Source organism: Psittacula echo, assembly GCF_963264785.1.
Source record: "Psittacula echo genome assembly, chromosome: 12".
NCBI lineage: Eukaryota > Metazoa > Chordata > Aves > Psittaciformes > Psittacidae > Psittacula > Psittacula echo.
Window position 1 is genome coordinate 5,309,680 of NC_137747.1, and position 22,773 is coordinate 5,332,452.

The 22,773-nt window shown below is 50.5% G+C and overlaps 1 protein-coding gene across 1 annotated transcript; it reads right to left on the reverse strand.

Moving 5' to 3' along the window:
* Nucleotides 1–2,677: 2,677 nt before the first annotated feature.
* Nucleotides 2,678–22,202, reverse strand: ADA (adenosine deaminase). Its single transcript, XM_080627779.1, has 11 exons — nucleotides 22,144–22,202; nucleotides 14,876–14,937; nucleotides 11,674–11,796; nucleotides 11,392–11,535; nucleotides 10,480–10,595; nucleotides 8,925–9,049; nucleotides 7,177–7,248; nucleotides 6,800–6,901; nucleotides 6,043–6,110; nucleotides 5,436–5,565; nucleotides 2,678–4,401 (listed from the first exon to the last, which is right to left on the reverse strand). The coding sequence occupies exons 1-11, from the start codon at nucleotides 22,177–22,179 to the stop codon at nucleotides 4,300–4,302; spliced, it is 1,080 nt and encodes a 359-aa protein (XP_080483905.1). The 5' UTR covers nucleotides 22,180–22,202; the 3' UTR covers nucleotides 2,678–4,299.
* Nucleotides 22,203–22,773: the final 571 nt, after the last annotated feature.

Consider the following 22,773-nt stretch of genomic DNA (forward strand, 5'->3'; position numbering starts at 1 on the left):
CAGTGCACAGGGGGTGGGATGGGCAGGAGGAGGGCCATCTTAAACAACTATTTGCTATTGAATCTGTGGACAAAAGCCAACCTGGAACAGCAAGTTGTCAAATGTCAAGTGTCTGCTGCAACTGTTTTTGTTTAGAGAGCTACGTGATGCTGTACAAGGACTGGCACCTCCAAAAGACTTCTGCTCCTATCCCTAATGATTTAGAGCAACACTGCCGTGGTTGTAGTGCTATGAGCCATTCTCAAGATGCCTTAGCTGCAATTTTCCCCTAGGGGAAAAAATCATTTCAGTAATAATAAACACATCAGACTTTCCTGTCCAAGGTACCTTCCTCCCTTGCGAATTTATATTATTATTTATTCTGTTTCCATAGATTAGAAATGTAGATTATTGGTTTTTCTAAGCCTCATCTGTAACTTAGACCTGACTTGGCCAATGGACTGTCCATGCAGCCTCTCGTCAGGGTGGGCAGTGGGGAAGGGGCCTGGCCAGTCCCTCTGCCTTCAAGCTAAGCACCACTCACCTGTGCTGCTGCCGCTTAGCATCAGGAAAGGACCAAAGCACCGCTCTGTGTGGATGAGCTCCACCTACAGACGCAGCAGCACCAGCCACAGGCATCTTTTCCTTTGGGTTTTAGCATTTTGAGATATTGTTAAGGGGAAGGGAGAAACATTTTGCTGGTTTGACTGTTGAAATTCAGACTTAACTTTGCAAACTGTTAGCTGAGATGATCTCTGGTAGGATCTCACACCATTCTCTCTTTTAGGAGACATGTTTTGTGTTAAAGATGGTTTGATAAAACTATATAAGTTGTTGGAATAAATAACACAGCCTTCAAGTACTGAAGGTGGGTTTTTTCTGCCTGGATGTTTCCTCTTCCTTTCTTTTGCCTTGTAGTTGATTGAGCTGCAGCTCAGGGTGGTTACACCAGCTTCCCCTCACAAGGAGATATGGAGCTGTGTTACAAGCTTCTTCTCTTTGGGTCTGTGAAACCCCATGGGTGTGCAGCACCCAGATGGAAGCAGATGCCATTGGGCACAGAAAATCCTAGAAGTCTGCCCCCACATTCCCAACTTTGCTGCCAGGCAGCACCTTTCCCATGGCTGCCTCCACATTACTACCACAGAAAGTCAAGCGAAGGCTGGCTGAGGACTTGGCCAGCTGGTCCAGACACCAGCAGAAAAGGTGCTGGTGGGAAGAGGTGTCTTCACCCAATGTTTCACTCAGCTCCAGCAAAGCCAATCCTGCCGGAGCTGTGGGAAACAGCTATAGGCCGGCTGGGGTCTATGGGCAAACACAGGAACATGGCAGAAATAGTTTCCACTGGTGACACAAGGACAAGCATCACCCTGACAGCCTCAGGCAGAACTGAATGTTACGAGTTCAGGATTTATCAGAGAAAACAAGGCCATAAATAAGCAGAGAAACGTGTGCCAGACAGAAGAATTGTCTGTGGGCGTCCAGGAAGTGATGGCCACAGGGCCAGCACAGAGCTGTTCGTGGCTCCAGCCTCCACAGGAAACAAGGATTTGGCAGCCAGGTAGTGGCTGCATCTGCTGCTTTGGCAGCTGCAAACCAGCTCGGCTGCCGGAGCTGCCTGGATACTTTTGCATCTCTGTGCCCGGACTGCGGCCAAGAGCCTGCTCCCATTTCCCCACACTCAGGGGCAAAACAGCAGGTAGCTTCTGTGCTTGGCTGACCACACAGTTGGGTCTTTAAGCCCCATTTCCAGCTCTCCTCACTGCCACTGAACAATATTTCTGGCTCATGCTGACACACACAGAGAAAGCTAAAAGGCGGTGCAGAGGGCCTGTGCACCAGGCAAGACCTCCAGCAGTCAAATGTGGGCTAATCTTAGCTCTCCTGGTCAGAAAATATCTGTTCCAGAATTATATTAGGCAGGTGATTAGCCTGTTGGCCAGCTACCCTCAAAGGACAGGCGAGAGGCATCAGGTTCCCCTTGCAAGTGAAAGAGCCAGCCCTGCCGCTGCCACTGATTGTGCTCTAAGACCAAGAGCACTGGCTTAATCCAGCCACATCCTGACTTGCAATGTTGTTGAGCACACAGATGCTCCCAGCCTTTCATTTCATTGAACACAAGGGCATGCCAGACCCCCCGGAACTCTTACTGAGCACCAAATGATCATAAAGTCTTTCAGCAAACATTCCCCTGCCTGTGGGCCAGTGCAGTCCAACAGCCGGGCAGCCCAAGCTACACCACTTCTGGCTCTTGGCATCAACTGACACTGTAGAACTTGGGTGACAGGGAATAGAGATTGTAAACTACTTTTGATACATGCCAGAAAAAGTGAGAGCACACAGTGATGGCGCTGCCACCACAAAGTGACACGTATCCCTTTGATCACCAAAAGGAAAAAGGACCCGTGAGGTTGGAACAACCTGCAGCCATAAATCCAACTCGCCCATAGTGAGGGAGCAGGCGTACCTTTCCTCTGGCTGTCAAAGTGCTCTGACCTGCCAACAGGAGAAGGCAGGGATCAGGCTCCCAAAGCCCCATCACACCTACCGATTGACTCTCATGCTCTAGCAGGGGTAAGCTGGCTCACGTTGTGGACCACAGCTCCTAACAGCCACCCTTGAATAGAAAGGCAAGAGAGTTTATCTTTTAATATAAATCTGTTATTTTATTAAACAGGATTAACAAGCCACTGTCCAGAATCCAAACAAGCAACTCATCTTCAGAAACAACTTTTGGAGAAAAATTACCAAAAAAGCTTGGTTCTTACCGCAATCATGTTCTTGAAAGTGATGCTTTATCATTTGCTTTATAAAAGTAAGAAATTCACTCTCTCATACCCAGCTATCTAGCTATATATGTGTATATATATGCACCGTGTACTTCAGAGATGAGCATTTTACTCAGAAAAGAAATATGGAAGCCCAGAAAGAAGGGAAATACTCCCAGCACGTGGTTGCTAGTGGCTGAGACTGGATCAGTCTCATACACTGTCCATGGTAATGGTGACCACGGCTCCTTGTCAAAGGCAACTTTTTGGTACGGTATCTTTGGAGTAAGCATCTTGGCAGATACCTGGGATGCTAAAGCACACCACACACTCATGTAAGAAAAGGATGGTCTCTTCTCTGGGCGCACAGCTCTATTGCATGGTAAGTAAAAACACTGTAATGCACCAAAATAACTGCGGAATTTTGGTGAATGTCTCCGCATAAATCCGCCACCAAACAGAAGATCTGACTTCTAGCCAGTGTAGTGGTTGGGTGAGAGAAGCATTTCAGGTGGGACCCAAGTCAACATGTAACAATGGGCCCTAGCTTATTAATTTATTCAGTTTTAATAGTGCCTAAAGGTTGTCAAGTCAGGAAGAGGGCAGAGTGGTTAAAACAGGCAATCAAGCAATCAATCAATCATGGTTTTCCCAAGTCCTAAACAAAGATCGAGGAAGAGCAAACTGCAGTTCATAGGAATCCTCCAGGATGAGTACAAAACTGGGGAAAATCCCAGAAGGCAGATTTTGGCCCAAAACACTAAAAATATGTTCCAACTTCCTATGCATGTGAGCCCATGGTCACGGCCAGCTGTGAGCACACAGCCCAAGGTGTGTGCTTCTACAGCGGTGACAATGGAAGGCCTGAGACACGAGTCCTTAACCAAAAAAGATGCCAAAAACCTGTGGGGTTCTTTAATGCCCTTCAGACCTGTGCATGGGCAGGAGCACCAGTGTCCAGCTTGTTCTTGTTCCAGTCTTGTTAGTACAAGGCTAACCCTGGGTAAATATAGCCAGGGCCAAACCCTCCTGCCCAACACGGATGGGAATAAAGCCTCTGTTTCTGAAGTGCCTGTGCACTCCCTGTCAGCTCTAACACAGCTTTTTCCTAGAAAGGTGAAGATTAACTTAGGCCACAGGCACAGTTAAAGGTGGTTATTTCTGCACTGCAGACAAGGGCTAGGCAGGTCAGTGGGGCAGGACAGATAAAGCAGGGGAAGAGGAGGGGAAAAAAGCATGGGAGGTTCTTATGTTTGCATTTGGAGTAAAGAAACACTGGCAGATGGAGAAGGGTGTCAGGCCAGGAGGCAGTTTCAGTCTGCTTGCCCACCAGCAAGATAGGAAACTGGATATCCACTGGGAGAGGGTTTATGGGGGTATAGGTAGGTGTATGTGATAGCCTCATTCTGTTTAGCACTGTAGGGGTTAACACAGGGCTGCCAGGAATAGAGACCAACCCTGGGCACCTTCTCCAGGTGCTCCCCCTAGCACAGAGGAGAGTCAAGCACGCATGAGGAAGGGCCACAGCTCCATGCTGGTTCGCGGGGATGGATCACGATGCATTGGGGACCATCCCATAGGCTTCATACAGCTTGTTGAGCAGCTCCTGCTTTTCCTTCTCAGGTAAGAAGCTGGACTGAGCTGCATTGATGTTCTGGGGAGGCAGAGGGGCAACATAAGGGAGACATTAAGATACATCAGATATGAACACATGGTTGTGCACATCCCAACATCTGGCTCTGAGCAGCAATAGGCGAGGGAGAGTGTAATGTTTCCACTCCGAGATCCATTTCCACAGCCTCATTTTACAAGGCAACTGCTCTGGCCCATCACTCACAGCAAATCCCAGAGGAACAAGGCAGGTGCAAAGTAAAGGCTTTTCAATACTTGGGAGTGTTTAGGATATGTACTTTATACCTTCTCCTACACTCCCAGCTCCCGTTTGCAGAAGAGCCTCTGCCGGGGGCTGATGTGCTGCCTCTGAGACACAGCCTGGCTGTGCAATTTAACCTGCTCATCTGACTTGTGCAGGGATAACCTGGCTTTTGCAAGAGCAGGACACCAGCAGCAGAACAGCTGTGGATCCAGCATCCCAGAGCTGTTCTAGCTCCTCCTTCCGTACCCAGAGAGTGATGTCTGTAGAAGAAAGGGACTCGTTTCTTCAGCCCGAGCTGAAAGCAGGACTGATGCTCTCTTGTAAAGTGCATCCTGCACTTCCCAATCTAATGAAGTATCTTGGGAGTCACATAAGGTGGAAGGGGTGAGCATGACTCTGAATGCAAACCAGGAAAGTTTCACTTGGTAACCAGGTAAGTCAAACAGTTATCCTGTTTTTCTGTTCTGGGTGAATAGAAAACCGAGGACGTAATCAAGACTGTGTTTCTAGCTCAGTTTTGTATGTTACACATACAAAAACTGCAAACACTTCCATACCTGCTCAATCTCTCTCATTTCAGAGCCAGGCCTTGAAATAAGCTACCTGCAATTCCAAATCCAGAGAAAAAAAAGCAACAGGCACCTCCCTTCCTTACTGCCAAGACCTGCTGTGAGGACATCAGTGGACAATTTCCACTGTGACCTGTTCCCCATGAAGCCCAATGCTTAACCCTTTATCATATAAAGAAACACAGTGGGTGGTGCTGGGCTGCACTGGGACATCAGCAGAGCATCCAGACAAGGCTGACTTACCACTCTCTTGAACTCCTCTTCAGTGAAGCCCATGTAGTCCTTCACTATGCTGTAATCCTTGTAAATATTGGAGTTAAAGATGAGGGGATCATCTGTGTTTATGGAATAATTAGCACGATCCTTCCTAAACCTGCAATGAAATTGAGTTGAACCGGTGGGTAAAACACTGGACACAGCACTGCCCATGGATTTCTCAGGGCAAAATGCAGTAAGAGACCTCACGGCTCTCCCTGTAGCTTGCACTGCTGGACACAAACACAGGGCTTGGCTGGTCTCACCACCCCTCTTGCACTAACCTGCTTCTCTGGTGTAGCAAGGAGCGGGGCATCTCTTACCTAAAGGTTCAGCAACCTCAGCTCTCACCCACCAACCAGGGCTAGTGGCCAGTGTGCAGCATCTCGTGCCCCACAGCTCTGAGCAGGGGCAGGAGGGACAAGACAGAGCCCCACATCCCCTCCAACTGCACCGGGTCCCTCTATGCCAAAGGACGAGGGGTACCATATTCTCCTAAGCTGTTAGATGTGTGTTACCTTTGTAAAGCAATAAAACAGCTATAACCAACCCCAGTCCTGGTTATTTAAGACTGCACATAACTGAGAAGTCTTACTGTGCTACTGGGTGTTTCCCAAAGTCCGGAAGACATGCACCAGTGAGATAACTGGACCAAGGACAGACCTGTTTGGGGGAGTTAAACACGAAAACTAGAATCAGTCACACAGATCTGAACCCCAGCTGTGTATACAGATAGCTAAGCATGCTGGCAAAGCCAGATACAGGTTTAGAGCTTTGTTCATAGCTACCCCTCAGCACTACTTCAATGGACCGGTGCACATCCCAGGACATGGATGCAAAGAGCCCACAGTCTGTGCGACAGCACAGAAGCTGGTGGGGTATTTCCCATGGCCAGTCAGCCATCAGCTGTATGTCAACCATAAAGAAACCACTGACTTAAGTATATAGATATATTCCATATATTAGCTGGATACACCCATTCTGGAGAAAAGCCAAGGAAATCTGTCCATGCCCAGTAACTCCCAGGAACTTCCACCCTCCAACCAGACAGACTGCAGTAACAGCAGCCTGATTTGTGTCAGGAGGAGCCTGCAGGCTCGAGATACATAAATTAGTGAATAAACCCTCCAAAATGTAACCTCAGCCAGACCAGGATCCATTTCTCCCTGCTATGTGCCTCCTGCAGGCTGCTGGGGCACCAGTGCAAAGATCCCAGCCCGCCATCCCCCCCATTTCTGCTGAGGAGCTTTGAACATCTGGATTCAATGGCAATGTCACCATACACATGGTCAGCACTCGGGTGTCAGGTTGTGTTCCTGGCTGTAGCCCACATTCCCAACAGACATCCTTACCTCAAAATGCATCTTTGCTCTCAAGAGCTCCTTGTAGAGCTCAGGATCATCCAGGACACGGTAGCCATGGCCAATGCGCTCAGCCTTCAGGAGATAAACTGCCTGGAGAGCACAGGAAAACCACGCACAGCCTCCGAGCACCAGCTCTGCTCCTCCCTGCCCGGAGATCCCTGCCCACCACAGGTACAGCCCATATCACTGAGCCAGCATCAGGAGGTTCTGCTCCGAGCTGTCGGGGCAGATCTCTGCCTGTCCCTGAAGTTTGCTCTGCTATGAATAAGGAGAGGAGTTGGGCTCCTCTATCCCCAGTGCTTGGGATGCCAGGGCACTTCCCACCTCTGCCCCTCTCTCTGTCCCACACCAGGAGCTCCTCGTACCTCTTTGATCATGGCAGGCGGGCCGGCCTCCCCAGCATGGACAGTACGGTGAATCCCACATCTTTCAGCTTCCTGCAAAGCAAAGGAGGACACGCTCCTGTCCCATCACCTGCAGCAAGGTCAGCAAGCCCCAGGGCTGGCACCGCTCACAGGGCATAGCAAGCAATAGGGGTCTGTGCAAAGAGCCCGCAGATCACAAGCCCTGCACCCTGAGAAGCGCACACGCTCTGCTATAGCACAGGCTGTGAGAGAAGAGCTCAGCAACGCCAGACACAGAGAAACTTAGAAAGCCTGGTTACCTTCCCCTGGAGCCCAGCCAGAGTCCTCAGGGTCTTTTATTACCAGATGAGGTCACCACTGTCTCCTCTCCAGACAGCAGCAAGCTCGAAGCTCTCCCTCCTCCACCCACTTGCCCTTCTGCGTGAACCTTGCAGCAGTTCCTGTCTTTGGAACTTCCACCTCTCTGACTGGCTGCAGCCAAGTGCGAGAACTGAAAAGCCCCCACGGCAGGGATTAAGGGATGCTCAGACACCAGCACCTCCCTCTTGCAAGGGGCTGGGGATGGAGGCAGCCCAGTCAGGAGGGGAGGCTGCAAGCCCCATCTTGCAGCAGACACCTAGGCTCAGTGAAGGACAGGCCAGACTCTGCCTGGGGCACCTACAGAAGAGCTCCATGTACAATGACCTGACAGGCACTCTGTGCTCTCTACATTTAAGAGAGTGTTGATTTTTCCCAAAAAGCTAATTTTTGACACTTTTAAATGAGGAAGCCCCTCTGGCTGAAGTATCAGACTGAGAAGAGAGACAGACTCACACCAGCACAGAGATCTTCCACTTGTTTCTACACAGGATGAAGAGAAACCAAGAACTCTCACCCCTGCACTCCCAAGACATCCCTAACTATTCCAATAGGAGCCAAGGATGCAAGCAGAGGGGTCAGGGAGAGCACATGCTTCGGTACCCTTCCCCACTAACCCTCCTGGTTGCCGAAGCCTAAGCTCCTCCACTTAGGAGAGAGCTCTAACATCCTTCCATCATATCCTCCCTGGAGTGCTTTAATCCCTTTTTCAACCCATTTGTCCGAGGACACAGTGCTTCCCTTGGCTTCTTCTCCAAGGATCTCTGTTTCCTTGGACATGGTGGTCCTAGAATCCTTGGCTCTATGCTTCCCCAAGAAAGCCCTGTGTCATTTCAGATCTGAGCGCTGCTTGCAAACTGCCTTTTTGACAGCGATGGCGCACAACCTCCTCTTCCACTGATGCAGGGGACCAACAACCCCAAAATCCCACTGGCAAAAGGAGCAAGGCAGGAAGCTTTCCCTTTGAGCCGCTCCAAAGCACTGAGGTCCAGTGAGAGTCTCAGACCAGGCTCCTGAAGCCATTCCAGAGCTTGCATTTGAGATGATCAGATAAAAGCACTTCAAACATGCAGCTTCTCTGCTTTGGGTGATTTCTGCCAGACTGGAAAGGCCAGTCTCTTCCAGCCTTGGCTGTGGCCCCAGGAGCAGACCCCAGCCGCGGGTAGCGTGCTGATCTCCAGCCCTAGGGCCATGTTTAAGCAATGATGCCTGTCATTAATCATTTAGGAAATACAAACAAATACTTCTGCTATTTAACGGAATGTTTTCAATAGCCGCAATGAAGTTTTAAGCTGTCCCAGCTGTGTGCAGTTGCAATAACGCACTGTGTCCCCCCTCACACACATTCCCTCAATAGCTTGTTTTTCTTTCCAGCAGCTTATTCAACAAACCTCATAAGCCTTCTTATGCTCGGAGGAATCCTCCACTTTCAGAGACTCATCCCCAGCCAGGTCAATGGCCACCACAGAGTTGTTTTGATACTTCTTGCAGAGCTCCACCACCTCTGGAGACCAGCCTGGAAGAGACAGCACCAGGGTTCAGCAGAAAGCATTCGTCAGGGTCACACCTCCAGCATTCTCCTGAACAGATCTTGGACCTATAGCTGTAAGGGTAGGAGGGCTATTTACTTTTTGGTGCTCATAAAGAATGCTAAAAACTCCTAGAAAGTTCTGTCATCTTCAGTCAAATAAAAGCTGCCAACTCAGTCCATCACCAGTGAAAGGGAAATAAAAATCATTTACCAGACATAAAACTGCTCTCATCCTGTTTTGTTGCTCACTTTGAGCAGGCGAAAAGATAACATAGAAACAACCTCCAACCATGGTGGTGATTGCTGCAAGCCCAAGGGAAGCTGACCTGCACAGCCCAGGGGCTGTAACATGGTGCACGGAAGAAATCCCTCAACTCGCTCCTAAGCTTTCACTCCATCCCAGGCTGGGCAAAGGAAGCACCAGCCTTTCGGATGTGTTGTGTTACTGAGGAGTTCAGGCTGGGAGGGATCTCTGGGGCTGACTCTTACAGCAGATGCAGAGCATCCTCAACTGCCCCAGACAAGAGGATGGATACTACTCCTGGTGGGAAAGAGCTGGTCAGCATCCTGTAAGACTGACTTTAAACACTCACAGAGGTTTATCTTATGGCATCAGTGAGAAAGAGAGTAACAGGTGGCCAACAACTACTTTCAGAGCTATCTCTGATCAGGATAGATAACCTCTGAGAAAGGACATGCATTTACCAGCTCATATAGCACTTACCTACCCTTAGCAATAAAGCCAAGAAACAGAGATAAAGGGCAGTGTTAATTATTAACAGGCACCTGCTGCGTACATACAATCCCAAAATCATACCAACCCATAAGAAAACATGCGCAATTTCATCTTCATTTTCATCAGTTTCCAACTCTCTGGGTTACAGCAGTTATTCTATTAACAAGTTTAATATGAGCTAGTCCTGGCTGGCATCTCTGCCTTTCTCTCAGCAGTTCATAAATTACAGGGTGGCTTCTCACTGTGCAGCACATCCTGAATGAAGCCCTAAAGACTTGTATTGAGCACATCACTTGCTCTGAGTAAGAGCTTGATGCAACCACTCACTGTGGCAATGGCTTCAACTGGTCCAAGGAGAGCTGCAGCCTTTGGGTAGGGAGCAAGGTATGAGCAGAAATCACACCTTCCCCAGGAGAGGACACAAGAGCCCGTCTTTCAGATACTGGTTGTACCCAGAGACCCCCACTCTTACATCCAGCATTCCCCATAGTGAAGGGAGCAGAGGACCCCCACCAAGACAAAAACTACTCCTCAGCACTGTCTGGTCCCACATTGGACTCAGGGCCACAGGACTGGGGCTTTCCCTGCATTTCTGTGGGGACCTGAACCCAGGGGATGTCACCTCCCGCCACGCATCAGGGAAGGGGAGCAGAGCAGCAGGGGAGCTGCAATACATTACTTGGCATATGGCGCATGCAGCATAGAATAGACCTGGCTTTGATGCGGAAATCCCTTTCTCCATCCTGGAGTCCCTGATTTACGAGGTTAACGACTTCATCTGGAGTGAGGTCTCCCCTGCAGGGAAGAAAAGCCGTCAGCGTGAGGCCACATACATACCAGGGAGGCAGGCAGGAGCCCAGGTCCAGTCCAGCATCCCTATGGGACACCCCATACAAAACCCAGCCTGCCTGGGGTCCCACTCACCTTAGCATCCAGAGGAGCCCAGTGAGACTGCCCAGAGCTGAATAGCACCTTTTACACATATGCCATGCCCAGATCTACCACATGTCAGGCACAAAAGCATGCAAAGATGATAGAAAGATTTAGAAAAGCCTCAGGGAACCAGATGCCAATCCTGCCCAAACAGAGGAACCCACTCTGCCAGAGCATCCCATTAGGGTACACAAGGGCCTGCAACTGGGCAGAGGCAAGCACAGCGTCTCAGTGCCCACTACAGCACATTTGCAAGGGCCACAAAGCCCAGCAGTGATTTAATCAGAGGCAGACATCACAGAGGGAATGACATGCAAAGAAGGGATCACATCACCAGCCCCCTCCAACATGTCCATCATCTCTACCAGCTCAAATTCACATTCTGCAGGCAGGCAAATCCATATCTGAGAGCTGCTTTCCCTCATGCAGAGAACAGCTTCAGCCAGAAGCTTAAGCACAGCTGCTCTGCACATGCAGAATTTGGTGCACAAAGCAAGAGACATTAAAACATGGCAGCACATTGCAAGATGAAAAACCCTATCGATGGGAAAGAGAGGTGGAAACACGCCAGCATGGGAGGAGAGACGAGGTTTGGTTACACCAGATTCTGGCTGCCAGCACAGGCCATGCCTTCTCCATGCTTAGTGGGATCACTCACTCAGTCTGGCCCCAGGGGATGGGATCCACGCTGCAGTTGGCCAGGAGGTGAGGGCTGTACCGGACCTCCACGTAGATGACGCCTTCCTTTGCTTTCGTCTCCACAAGCTCGTAGGCGATCCTCCTCACCGCCTCACGGTCACCCCTGCAGGGACAGCAATGGCACCCATCACTCTCGGGACACCCTGGGGACGCTTGGAGGTGACCTCCAAGGCTGAGCAATGTTAGTCAAGGGGTCCTGCCATGGGATGAAGGCGAAGAAGCAAAAAAGCAGGGTACTTACGCAATGGCGGGCATGTAGTGATTAAACTTCTCTAGGAACTGGGTAAGCGTCAGTGGTGTTTTGTAGCTGACATGCTTCAGGAGGTCATCAACAGTGCTGCCGGGGAGAGGAACCCCTCTTTTCCTGGAAACGAAGCCACGTGTTACTGATGGGGAAGGCTATCACATTTTCAATCAAGCTATTCCATTCAGCAATCGCATTCCAAGCTGGCAGCTTTAACCTCCACTGCTTCACTGAAAAGATACAGCACATGTTGTCCTTCCAAAATCTCCCTGCAGATACAGCCCTGAATCTCAGCGGGGAGCACGGCAATCCAAAACACAGGCAAAGCACAAACAAATCGGAATACAAGCGCAGACTGACCTGGCAGGAACACAGCCAGAGCACATTTGAAGCTTGAGGAGAAGTTCGTCTAAAGGGGCTCTGGATTATTTATTTCTTGGCACCTCCCAGTCCCAGCAGCAGAATTGCCAAAATTCCTTAGAAAAGTTAATTTCCACTTAGGCAGACTCAAAGGCTTGAAAAGTCATGGAGATGCTCCCAGGCCCAGGATCGTGCATGGGTTTAATGTAAGTGAGTCGGTTCCCAAGCCCAACATCATGGTGGCATCGTCTCTGATGGGTCTACCTTCAACAGAGGAGCAAATGGCAGTGCCAACAACTGCTCTCACCAAAAGGGTGGTGATGGGAAAGCCACCTAAACACTTCCAAGAGGGAAGAAGACATTTTTCCCTGGAGCACCTGGAGTCCTGGTTGGGTGAAGGTGTCCCTGGAGGGGTGACAGCCAGCCAAGGATGCTGCATGCTTCCTGGGCAGGCTTTGCCTCCTGCGTCCTGCTACCCTGCACACACCAACCTAAATTGGTTATAATAACTAGACATTTGTTTTTAATCCTCTTTCCTGCCAAGCTGAATTACAGCGAATTGATGTGCCTTTGCTAATAAAGACACACCGACAGCTTTAGTGTCCTGATGCCAGCAACCAATCCCAATGAGCAGCCTGCAGGGAAGCAGCCCAAGGGCACTGGGCTTAGTAAGCATTGCTCATTCCCTGCTGGAGTAGAAAGGAAACCAGCTCCATGCTCAGCCTTCACACGCAACCTGCACAGTTTAACTTGCTGGCACTCAGCAGGGGATGTTCATCACTGCTAAGCTTTCCTCCCCACATTGCTGCTTCCATAGTACCAACACATCTGCTCCAACCCACATCTTCCTCCATCTGCCCAGGGAAAGTTTCCTACAGCAAAGCCATTTCCTTGACCCCTTCCATGTGCTTCCCAAAGGATTGCCTCCATAAAGCCTGTAGAGACAGTGCTTTGGGACAACCCACAGTGTAGAGACACTGGAGTCAGGCTTTGGAAACTGCTGCTGCCCCATCCAACTGGCCCGGTAGCTGGGAGCCTTCCTACAGCAAAGCTGCCTCAAGGGAACGTGCTCTTGCCCACTGGAACCTCAGTGTCCTGCCCAGAGCTACCTCCAGCCATGGCAGCACCATGCACACTGTCCCACTGCAGAGAGGGCACCTCTCCTGGGGACACTCAGTGCTATGAGGGGTTTGGCACAGCTCTAAACCCCTTGGCTGGGCAGGGGGGATGCAAAGCCTGACCCAGACCTAACAGAACTGGAGCCAAAGTTTCTAAAACCAGCGGAGTTCAGCCACTGCCCAGGAGCCTTGTGCATCCCAGCAGCTCCGGGTTGTTTGTATGGGGTCAGCCACCAGCTGGCAAATGTATTTCCAGCTCTTTACCTTTAAAAATAGACCACAAGCATCTTCCTGTGCCCAGGGTGAGGTTACTGAGGCAGTGCCCTAGAGTCTCCTGCACTGCCCCACTGCTTTTAGATCTGTGTGAGCACTCGTTCTGGAGCCCATGAATAGCATAGCCTTGCTCCACCCGAGGGCTGGCAGCTCCAGGGCATGCCAAGGGCTGTTTAAAAATAAGAGGGAACTCAGCACACACTCAGGCAGTGAAGGTTTCTGCCCTAAGCAGGGGAGAAGCACAGGATCCTCAGATGGCTGCTGCCTCCTGGGCTCCTACAACCCTCCTTGAGGACTACACCAGCATCTCTCCTTTGCTGAGAGGACCCAGCAGAGCCCCAGGGAGCCAGCAGCAACTCTTCTGTCCATTGGGATTTGTATGCCAGCCCTGCACCCCAGCAGAGACATGGGGAACCCTGACTCAGCTCATTGTGCCAACGTCCTGCAACCAACAAGATGGATATCTCTGACTTAACCTCCCTACTCTGACTACACTGCAAAACGTATGGCAGCTCCCTGCAGAAAGAGCTACTTTATAAAGAGTATTTCCTTCCAGGATTGGAGTCTGCTGGGCTCATGGGATGCCAGAACCACTTCCCATCCTCCTCAGGACTGAGTTCTCCCCAAAGTATCAGAGTTTTGGCCAACAGCTGCTTCCTGAAATCATTAAACTTGCCACTTTCTCTACCTGCGGGTATCTGTTAGTCTCCATTTATCTTTTTGAACAGCTGGAAGAAGCCTTATGTTTATTTTGCTTACAGCCATGAAGCCAGGTCCTTGCACCAGTTAATGATTACCCTGGTGCTTCTCCCACAAGCTACACCGAAGCAAGAAGATGCACATGGGCTCTGTCAAGGAAATAACCTCTCTTTAAGTCACTGCCAAGCGCTTTCCTGGGTCACAAGAGCATAACTCCTTGGCTGCTGGCACCAGGCAGACAATGTGGGGTTCAAAGGCACACAGCAGTCAGGAGGGCAGGAACATCCAAGCTGGTTTCTCCTCCCAAGACTACGGTCCAGCACCACCACCAAGGAGATGCTCCCAGCCCGCTTCCATTACACTTGCTTTTGCAATTAGGGATGTGAAAAGAGGAATAAGAATACACTGACTGCTGCTGCCCGGGCACACTTCAAAAGCTGACAGCTCAGTTTATGATACATCTTCTGTACTTTGCTCATAGTGGCACCTCTTAGCTCACCCGGCTCACAGGACCAATGACCACCACACTCCTGCCGCAGCACTGCCTTTTGGGATGTGCTCATAGTTCTCACACCAGGCAGCCAGAGGACCCGAAGTGCAAAGGTGAGACCAGCAGCAGCCAGGTTTGCTCCTGCACAGCAAGGTGGAGAGCTTCCCCAGCCTGCCTCTTCTGCTGGAGAACTGGACAAGCAGAAGGGGTGATGCTTTTGAACTGCAGTTCCCAGAGCTTTCTTCCCCCTACAACTCACCTGCCAAAGTGCAGGATTGTTTCTGGTCTAATGGCTCCATCCAAGTGGACGTGAAGCTCTACCTGCAATAAGATAAAGAGAAATCAGTGAGGTACTCTTAGTGCTGCAGCAAAAGTTTAGAGATAAGCAGCTGGTGCTAAAATGGGTATAAACGCAGCCAATACAGGGACAAAGCCATGACAAGGAAGCAAAAGAACCATTTAAAATATACATTCATTTTAAGTTTATTTTCCAATAGCTAAAGTATTGTCTAAATATCTTCTTATTGCTGCTGCAGCTCACACATTTAAGGGATCCTTAGAAAGTTATTCTTTTTCCAGTCATTTTCAGGAACAGCCCTATCCTCATTTAGGTTGCACGGCTTAAGAGTGTGGGGAGTGAAAAAAGAAAACCCCAAACACCTTTGCTTTCCAGCTTGCTGCTCTTTGAATTCACAGACACCCGAGCATCAATTCTTTTGCTAAGAATAACTATGCAAAACCTTTGACTTCACTTCCAAGAATCAGCTTCTCACAGATTGTTAATTGCTTGGCATTATCAGAGATTACAGCGTTTCTAATCCCATACGTGGTCACCATGGTACAAGGTGCTGCAAAAAGTAAAAAGAACAAGCATTGCCCCATCGAGCTAAGAAGTTGGTTTCAAAATACTTCAATTTTGACTCACTAAAACCAGGCCAGTAACAGATCTCTTCACTCTGAAACCCGAGTATAGCTGAAACAATGGATTTTGGAGAAAGAGCTCCAGAAAAGCAAAAGCAAGCTTTTCCCATTAGGAGCTGGGAGGAACATGACAGAAGTCATTTGGAAGTCAAACTGGGAAGGAAAATATTAGCTGTAAAATGTTTCATCTCGATCTTCATATGACTTGTTTTCATTTTAAGCAACGGAATAGCCTACAAAATACGTACTTTGAAACAACAGAGCAGCAACTTGATACACAAAGTTCTTGTTAGCTCTAACATTGTGCAGATTTTCCTGTATAGGTGTCTGCTGCAGGATGCTGAGGATTCAGAACAGGACTGGGTATTTGCATGGATAACTAAACTACTGAGGATTACTAATTAAAACCACAAACCCTCTAGTGTCAGGATATGCATCAAGCAGTAACAACGAGGAGCTGGAAGGAAAATAAGCGCTCCCTACAAGCAGGGCAATGGGTAACATCAGCCTCTAGATCCTTTTGCTCTCCTCTGAAGCATCCACAAGCAGCTGACGTGAGCTCGACGCCGCTGGCCCAGCTCCCGCTGCAGGGCTGGCAGTGCCCATCTCTGCAGTGCGCAGTGATGCTCATGAGCTTGCTCCATCCCCACCTCCTCCCGCAGCCCTAGATGCTTGCTGTGAAGGTGCAAACACCCATCTCCTGACTCCCAGCCAGCGCTTCCATTGACTGCTCCTGCTGCAGAAGGTCACTGCTGCTGGGGTGGGAAGGTGCTTGGGTTCAGGCCACCTCCATGGGATGGACACGAAACTATCACTGAAATGTGCACCAGTGGGATGCAAAGTGTAGGTGCCAGGCTCAGGACAGCTCAAGCTGCTGATCCTGCTGGCTCAGGGGTCATGAATATCCCCACAGACACCACTGCTGGCAGGTTGCAAAAATATATCTCTGTCACTTCTCCTTAAGACATGATCTGAATCAACAGGGATGAAGATTTTTTAAAGGGCAAAACCTGATCTTTCCCCTCAACTCGAGTTACACAATCCTGTTTATGAGGACTAAATGTCCTGAGAAGCAGCAGATAAAATAACAGTCTATAGACATGATCTGCATCACCAGATGTGGACGCCTGGCACATTTTCCACTCTTGAGCTCTGATTCCTATTTCCAAATCATGCAAGCTCCATTCCTTGAGGTTTTCAACAGCCCTTGTGAGCCTCTGATGGAGTTACAGGCTTGAAACTTGCTTGTGCTGGATACAAAACCCAAGCAACCCAAACCTACAGAGCTCATCTCACTCCAAGCATTTCTCAAGTGTTTCCTGCAGAACACCCCAATGTGACACTTCCATCAATGCAAAAGCAAATCCAATGGTGTCCTTCATCCACGCACCTCCTTCCGCCACTACAGCTGGCGAGATGCTTGTAAAGCAGCAAGTTTCCTCTCCAACACCACCAACAGGCTTTTCATCCCCTGCTATGCATTTATTTGTGTCTTGAGGACCTAAACTAAGTGCTAAGAAACTCTTGTGCAATGCTGCTTAATCCGAACAAGTTGTGGGGTTCCTCAAGATCAGTGCTTGTTTGCAGCTGAGAACGAACTTATGCTACTGAGATTACCAAAGGGCGTTCAAGAGAAGTAAAGGTTTGCCTACAAGGGTCTCCACCAAGAGCCGGACATAGATAAGGATGCAGTCAGCAGAGGCACAACGCAGCAGCTCAGCTCCCCCAGGCGCCTCGCTCCCAAACCCTGCAGGCTTTGGTCAGTGGGAGGCTGCTCGCTGCAGATTACATTTCAGCTCTCTTCCTGCGTGTGTGTTTTGGGTAAATAAAGCACAAGACTTTTCCAGCTACAAGTGGGTGCCATGACCTTGCTTTGAGTCAAGGAAAGCAGTCAGATAAAGATGAAAGAGTTTTCTCTGAGCTGTGGCTCCAGGCGACAATGCCTGAGCAAGCAGAAATGAGGCAAAGGCAAGAGCCCAGCGCCTCTTCCAGGGCTCTGCTCTTGGGCACACTGAGGTCCACACGTATGTGGTTTCCCACCCAAAACCCTTCAGTTTATTCGGAGAAGAAGCCTGCACGCATAGATTAAATGGGATCTCAACACTTGGTCCAGGACCCAAACAGCACCACAGCACCAGAGAGGAGCCTTCAACCATCCTGGAACCAGTGGTGCCTTCATTTCTCACAGCAGACCTGCAGGCAGTAATGTTTGCTCTGATGAAGAATGAGGAAGCAGAGCTCTCCAACACCTTCCTAGGGCAGGAGCTCCGCTCTTCCTGCAGCTACGGTGAGGACCCTCAAGACCATCTTAGTGTAGCCACCCTTCAACCCTTCTTCCACACCTCCTCAGCACCATGAGCTCAATGACCATCAAATCACCACACTGCAATGCAATAAAATCTCCGAGTTTCACTGAAGAGCTGTCGAAAGGACAACTCCTTTGAGTTGAGGGATGAGGTCAAAAGATGTAACTGGCCACAAATTGTGAGCCCTCAGCACAGAGAGCCCCCAGCGAGCCCGTCACAGCAAACCCAGCGCTTTCCATTTTTATGCAAAGGAAGTTTTAGCTCAAGCACAGCACGTGAGCCATGAGGGCAGATACCAGCAACCCGGGTCAGATTTGAAAAAGCAGAAGTTTGAAGGGCTCTGGGTTGACTTCTGTCTTCTGAAAACACCAAAATGTTTTCTTTGAAACTTCATAAGCCTCACAAGGAAATTCCAGCACAAAATGCGGGACTGCAAACAAGTACGTGCCGGTCAAAGATCAAGTCTGATTATTTTCAATGTAGTGAAATTAAGGGGGAAAAGTTAACCAGAGTATTTGCAGTTACAGTCAACCCATCAGAATTTCTCTCTTGCTCTACGGTTTGCTCAGTGGACCACGGCAGAGCTGGTAACTGCTCAGTTTGCCTATTATGCGGCACAAAAAGTACCATCCAAGCTAAGGGAATTTCTGTACTAGGTGGCTTTAGGGTCTTTAAAAAACTATACACAATGAACAAAACCCTAACACTGTGACACGTTAACACCAGCCTCACCTTTTATTTCGATGGTTTCCAGCAGATGTTAATAAATAATCCAGGCAGCTGCTAAAGTTGCATCATTTTAAAACCCTTAGCAGTGACTTTGCTCAGGATTATTTATGAGCACATTAAAAGGTGATAATTTAAAGTTCACTCTATTGATCTCTGAAATAACTGAAAAACAGAGTAATTACAGCTGTCGTTTGTCAACTGTTAGGTACACCTGCCTGGAAAACATTAACAGAGAGCAAAATTCAACAAGAGGTAAGACCAATGCAAATCACTGCAAAAAGAATGAACTGCGTTCCCCAAATCTGGGTTTATGAAAGCATGCTGCTAGGAGCAGTTATCCTCACCAGAAACTCACTCCATACACCCATTCAGAAGCAACAGGCGAGCACGGATCAAGAGTGATATGAAGTGGAAAAGCCACAGTATTATCCTCAACCTGATGACATCCACGGCTGCGTTTTGGAGCTGAATCTGCCTTAAGCTTTAAGGCTTGAGCCTTTAAAAGTGAAACGTGGGAGAATGCGATACCCACATGACACACTGCTTCACTGCAAGAAATATGTGTGCTTTCTAGACAAGCATTCACACGATACATGGGTTTGGTGACTGAGGAGGAGGAGGATGCTCCCGTGTACCTTTAGTACAATCCCTCCTGGCACCAACTACTCAACCTCCATTGGCCTCGATACGAGGCTCCTGGTGCCATTAATAGATGATGGTGGCTGTGCCTCACCCTCCTGCAGGGATGGCTCCCACAGGTGGTAGGGCCATGTCCCTCCCCAAGCCATCACACCAGAGGTGGGTGATTGCTTGTGCAAACATATTTATGAGTATGCACAGCCCCACCTGGCTATCTGAGAACGTGCCCACACATTACTGAAGCGATGAGCTTGCACACCACTGTGTAAGGTACGCTGAGCACCACCAGCCTCACCCGCAGCGGGCTTTGATCGGTGCCAAGACAGTCAGGGTCAAGTAGTGCACAAGAAGCGGATGAGCCGAAGGGAACGTCATCCTCAGCGCACACTCGTGCACTTGCACTCCCCACAATAAGCATCCTTTTTCGTTAGTCATGATTTTTTTAAGCTTTTTAGATTTTGTACCCAAGGCAGGTACCTGTTCCTGTCAGCTCAGCACCAGTCTCTCTTGAGCAGGGGGAGGTCCCAGGGAGCAGAGCAGGATGCCCACCCAAACGCCACCAGGCACAGCAGAGCAGGTACCTTTGGTGCCATCCACATGTGGTCACCAGGTGTTCTCCCAGCCACTGACAGGACACACAGAGCTACACCCAGCTCTGGCCATCTCTCCCCGTTCCCAGGTATGATGGGCATGTCAGAGATAACTGACTCCCTTTGGACAGGGACAGGCCCCAACACGCTGTCACACACACAGGGTGCCCTGGGAGGGCTTGTGGGAACCCCTGCCCAATGTGACCTGATGCCTATTTTGGAAACAAGCATCCAGTGGCAGAGCCACACCAGCTGCTGGGAGGGTGCAGGCTGCTCCCATCCTGCTCCCAGCACAGCTCAAGGCACACAGGAGAAGAGCACCCTGTGTCCCAAAGCCCCCGTGCTGGGCTGCAGGGATTGGAGCCAGCAGTGAGAGAGGGCACAGGCTCTGCTCTGGTTGTGGAACAGAGAGGAAAGAGGATGACGGTTGGCGTTGGAGGAACAGCAGCCTTTTCTGCTCTCACGTGGCCTATGGTAAGCAGGGCTCAAAGCAGCCCCAGCAGCCCCCTGTTCATCAGCTGCAGTCACTGGAAGTCAGTGAGTTCCCGAAAAACACGGACGCAGCCCCGGCCCCACATTCAACCGGGGCTCGAAGCTGCTCCTGTTACCAGAAACATCTCTAAAACACAAAACTGAGCATTCCCAATGGCAGAGGGTCCAGAGGAATGAATAGGGCTCATTTACTGACTTCAGACCCATTTTTTCCCCCCAGGCCTGACTTAGCAGGTTCACAGGACTGAAAGGGACTGCCTGACTCAGGAAAACCAGCCTCGCAATTGCCGGCAACCAGACAACAGAAGCCTGATCTTAGCAGTCAAACTCTGCATGGCTTTTCCTAGGTCTCTCTCTTTGGCATCCCGCTCTCCCACATACTGGGAAAGTAGGAAGAGGCACAAGTGAAAGAAGAACTTAACTTGCTTCTTTCAGCCAAAAGTTTAAAATCACTGGGGTGAACCAACAGCTTTTGTTCTTAGTGCAGCTGATGAAACACCAACATCTCCCAAAATCCAAGTAGCTTTAAAAAGGGTTTAATCATTAGTAGATGTCAATGCACACTGGATTTTGCTATCAAGGTTTGCCTCCTATTGCATGGGTCACTTTCCCTGAGATGGACACCTCCTGTAGTGATGGAATGAAACATGAATCAGATCCATGCTTCTCTGGACCTTCCTGGTGCGAGCTCAAACTGAGAGATAAATGGTTTGGGAGCAACAGGGGATGCAAACAGCAGCAGAATAAAAACCTTTTGGGTTTCTGAAGGCAACCTTCTCTGCCCCGGCCCCTCATGGACCACCAAGATCCTCAGCCTGCCTGGCAGACCGAGATGGAGCAAACCTGCTCCGTACACCAGCTTACTCAGGCCACGACCCAGAGCTGTGCTGTCTTGCAGCACAGGCAGTGCTCTGCCATCAGACGCAAGGTTATCGCCAAATAAATCGGTTTCATCTCCTTCCTTCTCAACTTTTTTATAATCTGATTAATAAACATGTTACTGTGTGATCCTACTTGAGATGTACTTATACAGTGCACGGTATGAGCGTGACTGGCGTGCCCTCTGCAAGCAGCCACCGAGATAACATCTTGGGGTTCTGAAGAACAACCGAACTAAACGTTTTAAGACAAAACAAACACCACCACAAAACCCCCAAATCAAAACCACAAACCCAAACCCCAAACAAAAACGAAAAGAGAGAAAACGCTTGTTTTACCAGACCCAGGGCACGGCTGCAACGCTCAGGTCTTGCCTCTCCCACAGCCGTGCTCACCCCCCCGGCCACCAGCCCATCTCCAGCCGGGAGGAGCGGAGCGGTCCTGGCCGGGGGACCCTGGTCGGCGGGGACAGCTCCTGCGGGGCGCCCCGGGCCGGTACCGCCGGTGACTCCTCGGGCACAGCCTCGCGGCTCCACCGCCGCGCCCCGGGGCACGTCCCCGCTCCACCGCGCTGCCACGGCATCGCCCGGCTCTTACCCCGGCTGCACGTGCGGCGGCTCGGCCCCGGGGCACGTCCAGGTTCAAACGCAGCGGACACGACCCGGCCCCCAGCCCCGGGGCACAGCCCCGGTGCTTGTCCCGGTTCTCACCCTCGGTACATACATGCCCCTGCTCTCAACCCCGGTGCTTGTCCCGGTTCTCAGCCCCGCTACATGCATGCCCCGCCGGTGCACAGCCTCTATCCCGGTGCATGTCGCGGCTCCCAGCTCCGGGGCACAGCACCCAACCTTAGTGCACGTCCCGGTTCTCACTCCCGAAGCATGCTTCCCTTCTCAACCCCGGTGCATCTCCCGGTGCAGAGCCCCTCAGCCCCGGCGCACGCCCCCGTTCGCAGCCCGCCGCCACCTCACCTTGGGGTCCTCGAAGACGCGCACACCCCGCTCCATGCTGCTGCTGCCACCGCCGCTGCTCCGCTCCTCGCCCGGCCCGCCCCGCTCCGCGCCAGCTCCGCCGGCCGCTCTCGCCCGCCCCCTGCAGGGCCCGCCCGCGCCCCGCGCAGCGCGGGTCCCGGTAACGGGCTCTTCCCGCCCGGCCCCGTTTCCTCCGGGAGGAGCCGCTGCTCCGACGGCAGCACCGGAGGAGAAGGGAGCGCGGTAAAACAAGAGCCCAGCTCGCAGGGCCGGCGCTGCCAGCGGCTTTGGCCGCGGGATTAAGCCGATGCAACAATATTTGTTTTAACCTAAAAAGGACTCAATTGTTCAGCTTAGGAGTGATCAAAGCTGCTGCTCGGTGACTCGCTGGTTTTGTCCGAGGGCTTTTCAGACTTCCTGGGTTCAATGGAATCATAGAATCAGAATCAAACAGGTTGGAAGACTTTTAAGATCATCAAATCCAACCATTACCGCTGCCAAGGCCACACTAACCCATGTCACTTAGGGCCCCACCTACACAGTGTGTGAACACTTCCAGGGATGGTGACTCCATCACTGACCTAGGCAGCCTGTTCTTCTTGGTGAAGAAATTATTCCCAATATATGATC

What these genes read in the sequence shown, in the direction of transcription:
- ADA (XM_080627779.1), bottom strand. Translation starts at nt 22,179, where the DNA reads ATGGAGCGGGGTGTGCGCGTCTTCGAGGACCCCAAG. An exon ending in CGCCTGCCATGATCAAAGAG is followed by an intron (nt 6,902 to 7,176) that starts GTACGAGGAGCT and finishes TGTGCTCTCCAG; the next exon opens with GCAGTTTATCTCCTGAAGGC. An exon ending in GAGCAAAGATGCATTTTGAG is followed by an intron (nt 6,111 to 6,799) that starts GTAAGGATGTCT and finishes TCCCCCAAACAG; the next exon opens with GTCTGTCCTTGGTCCAGTTA.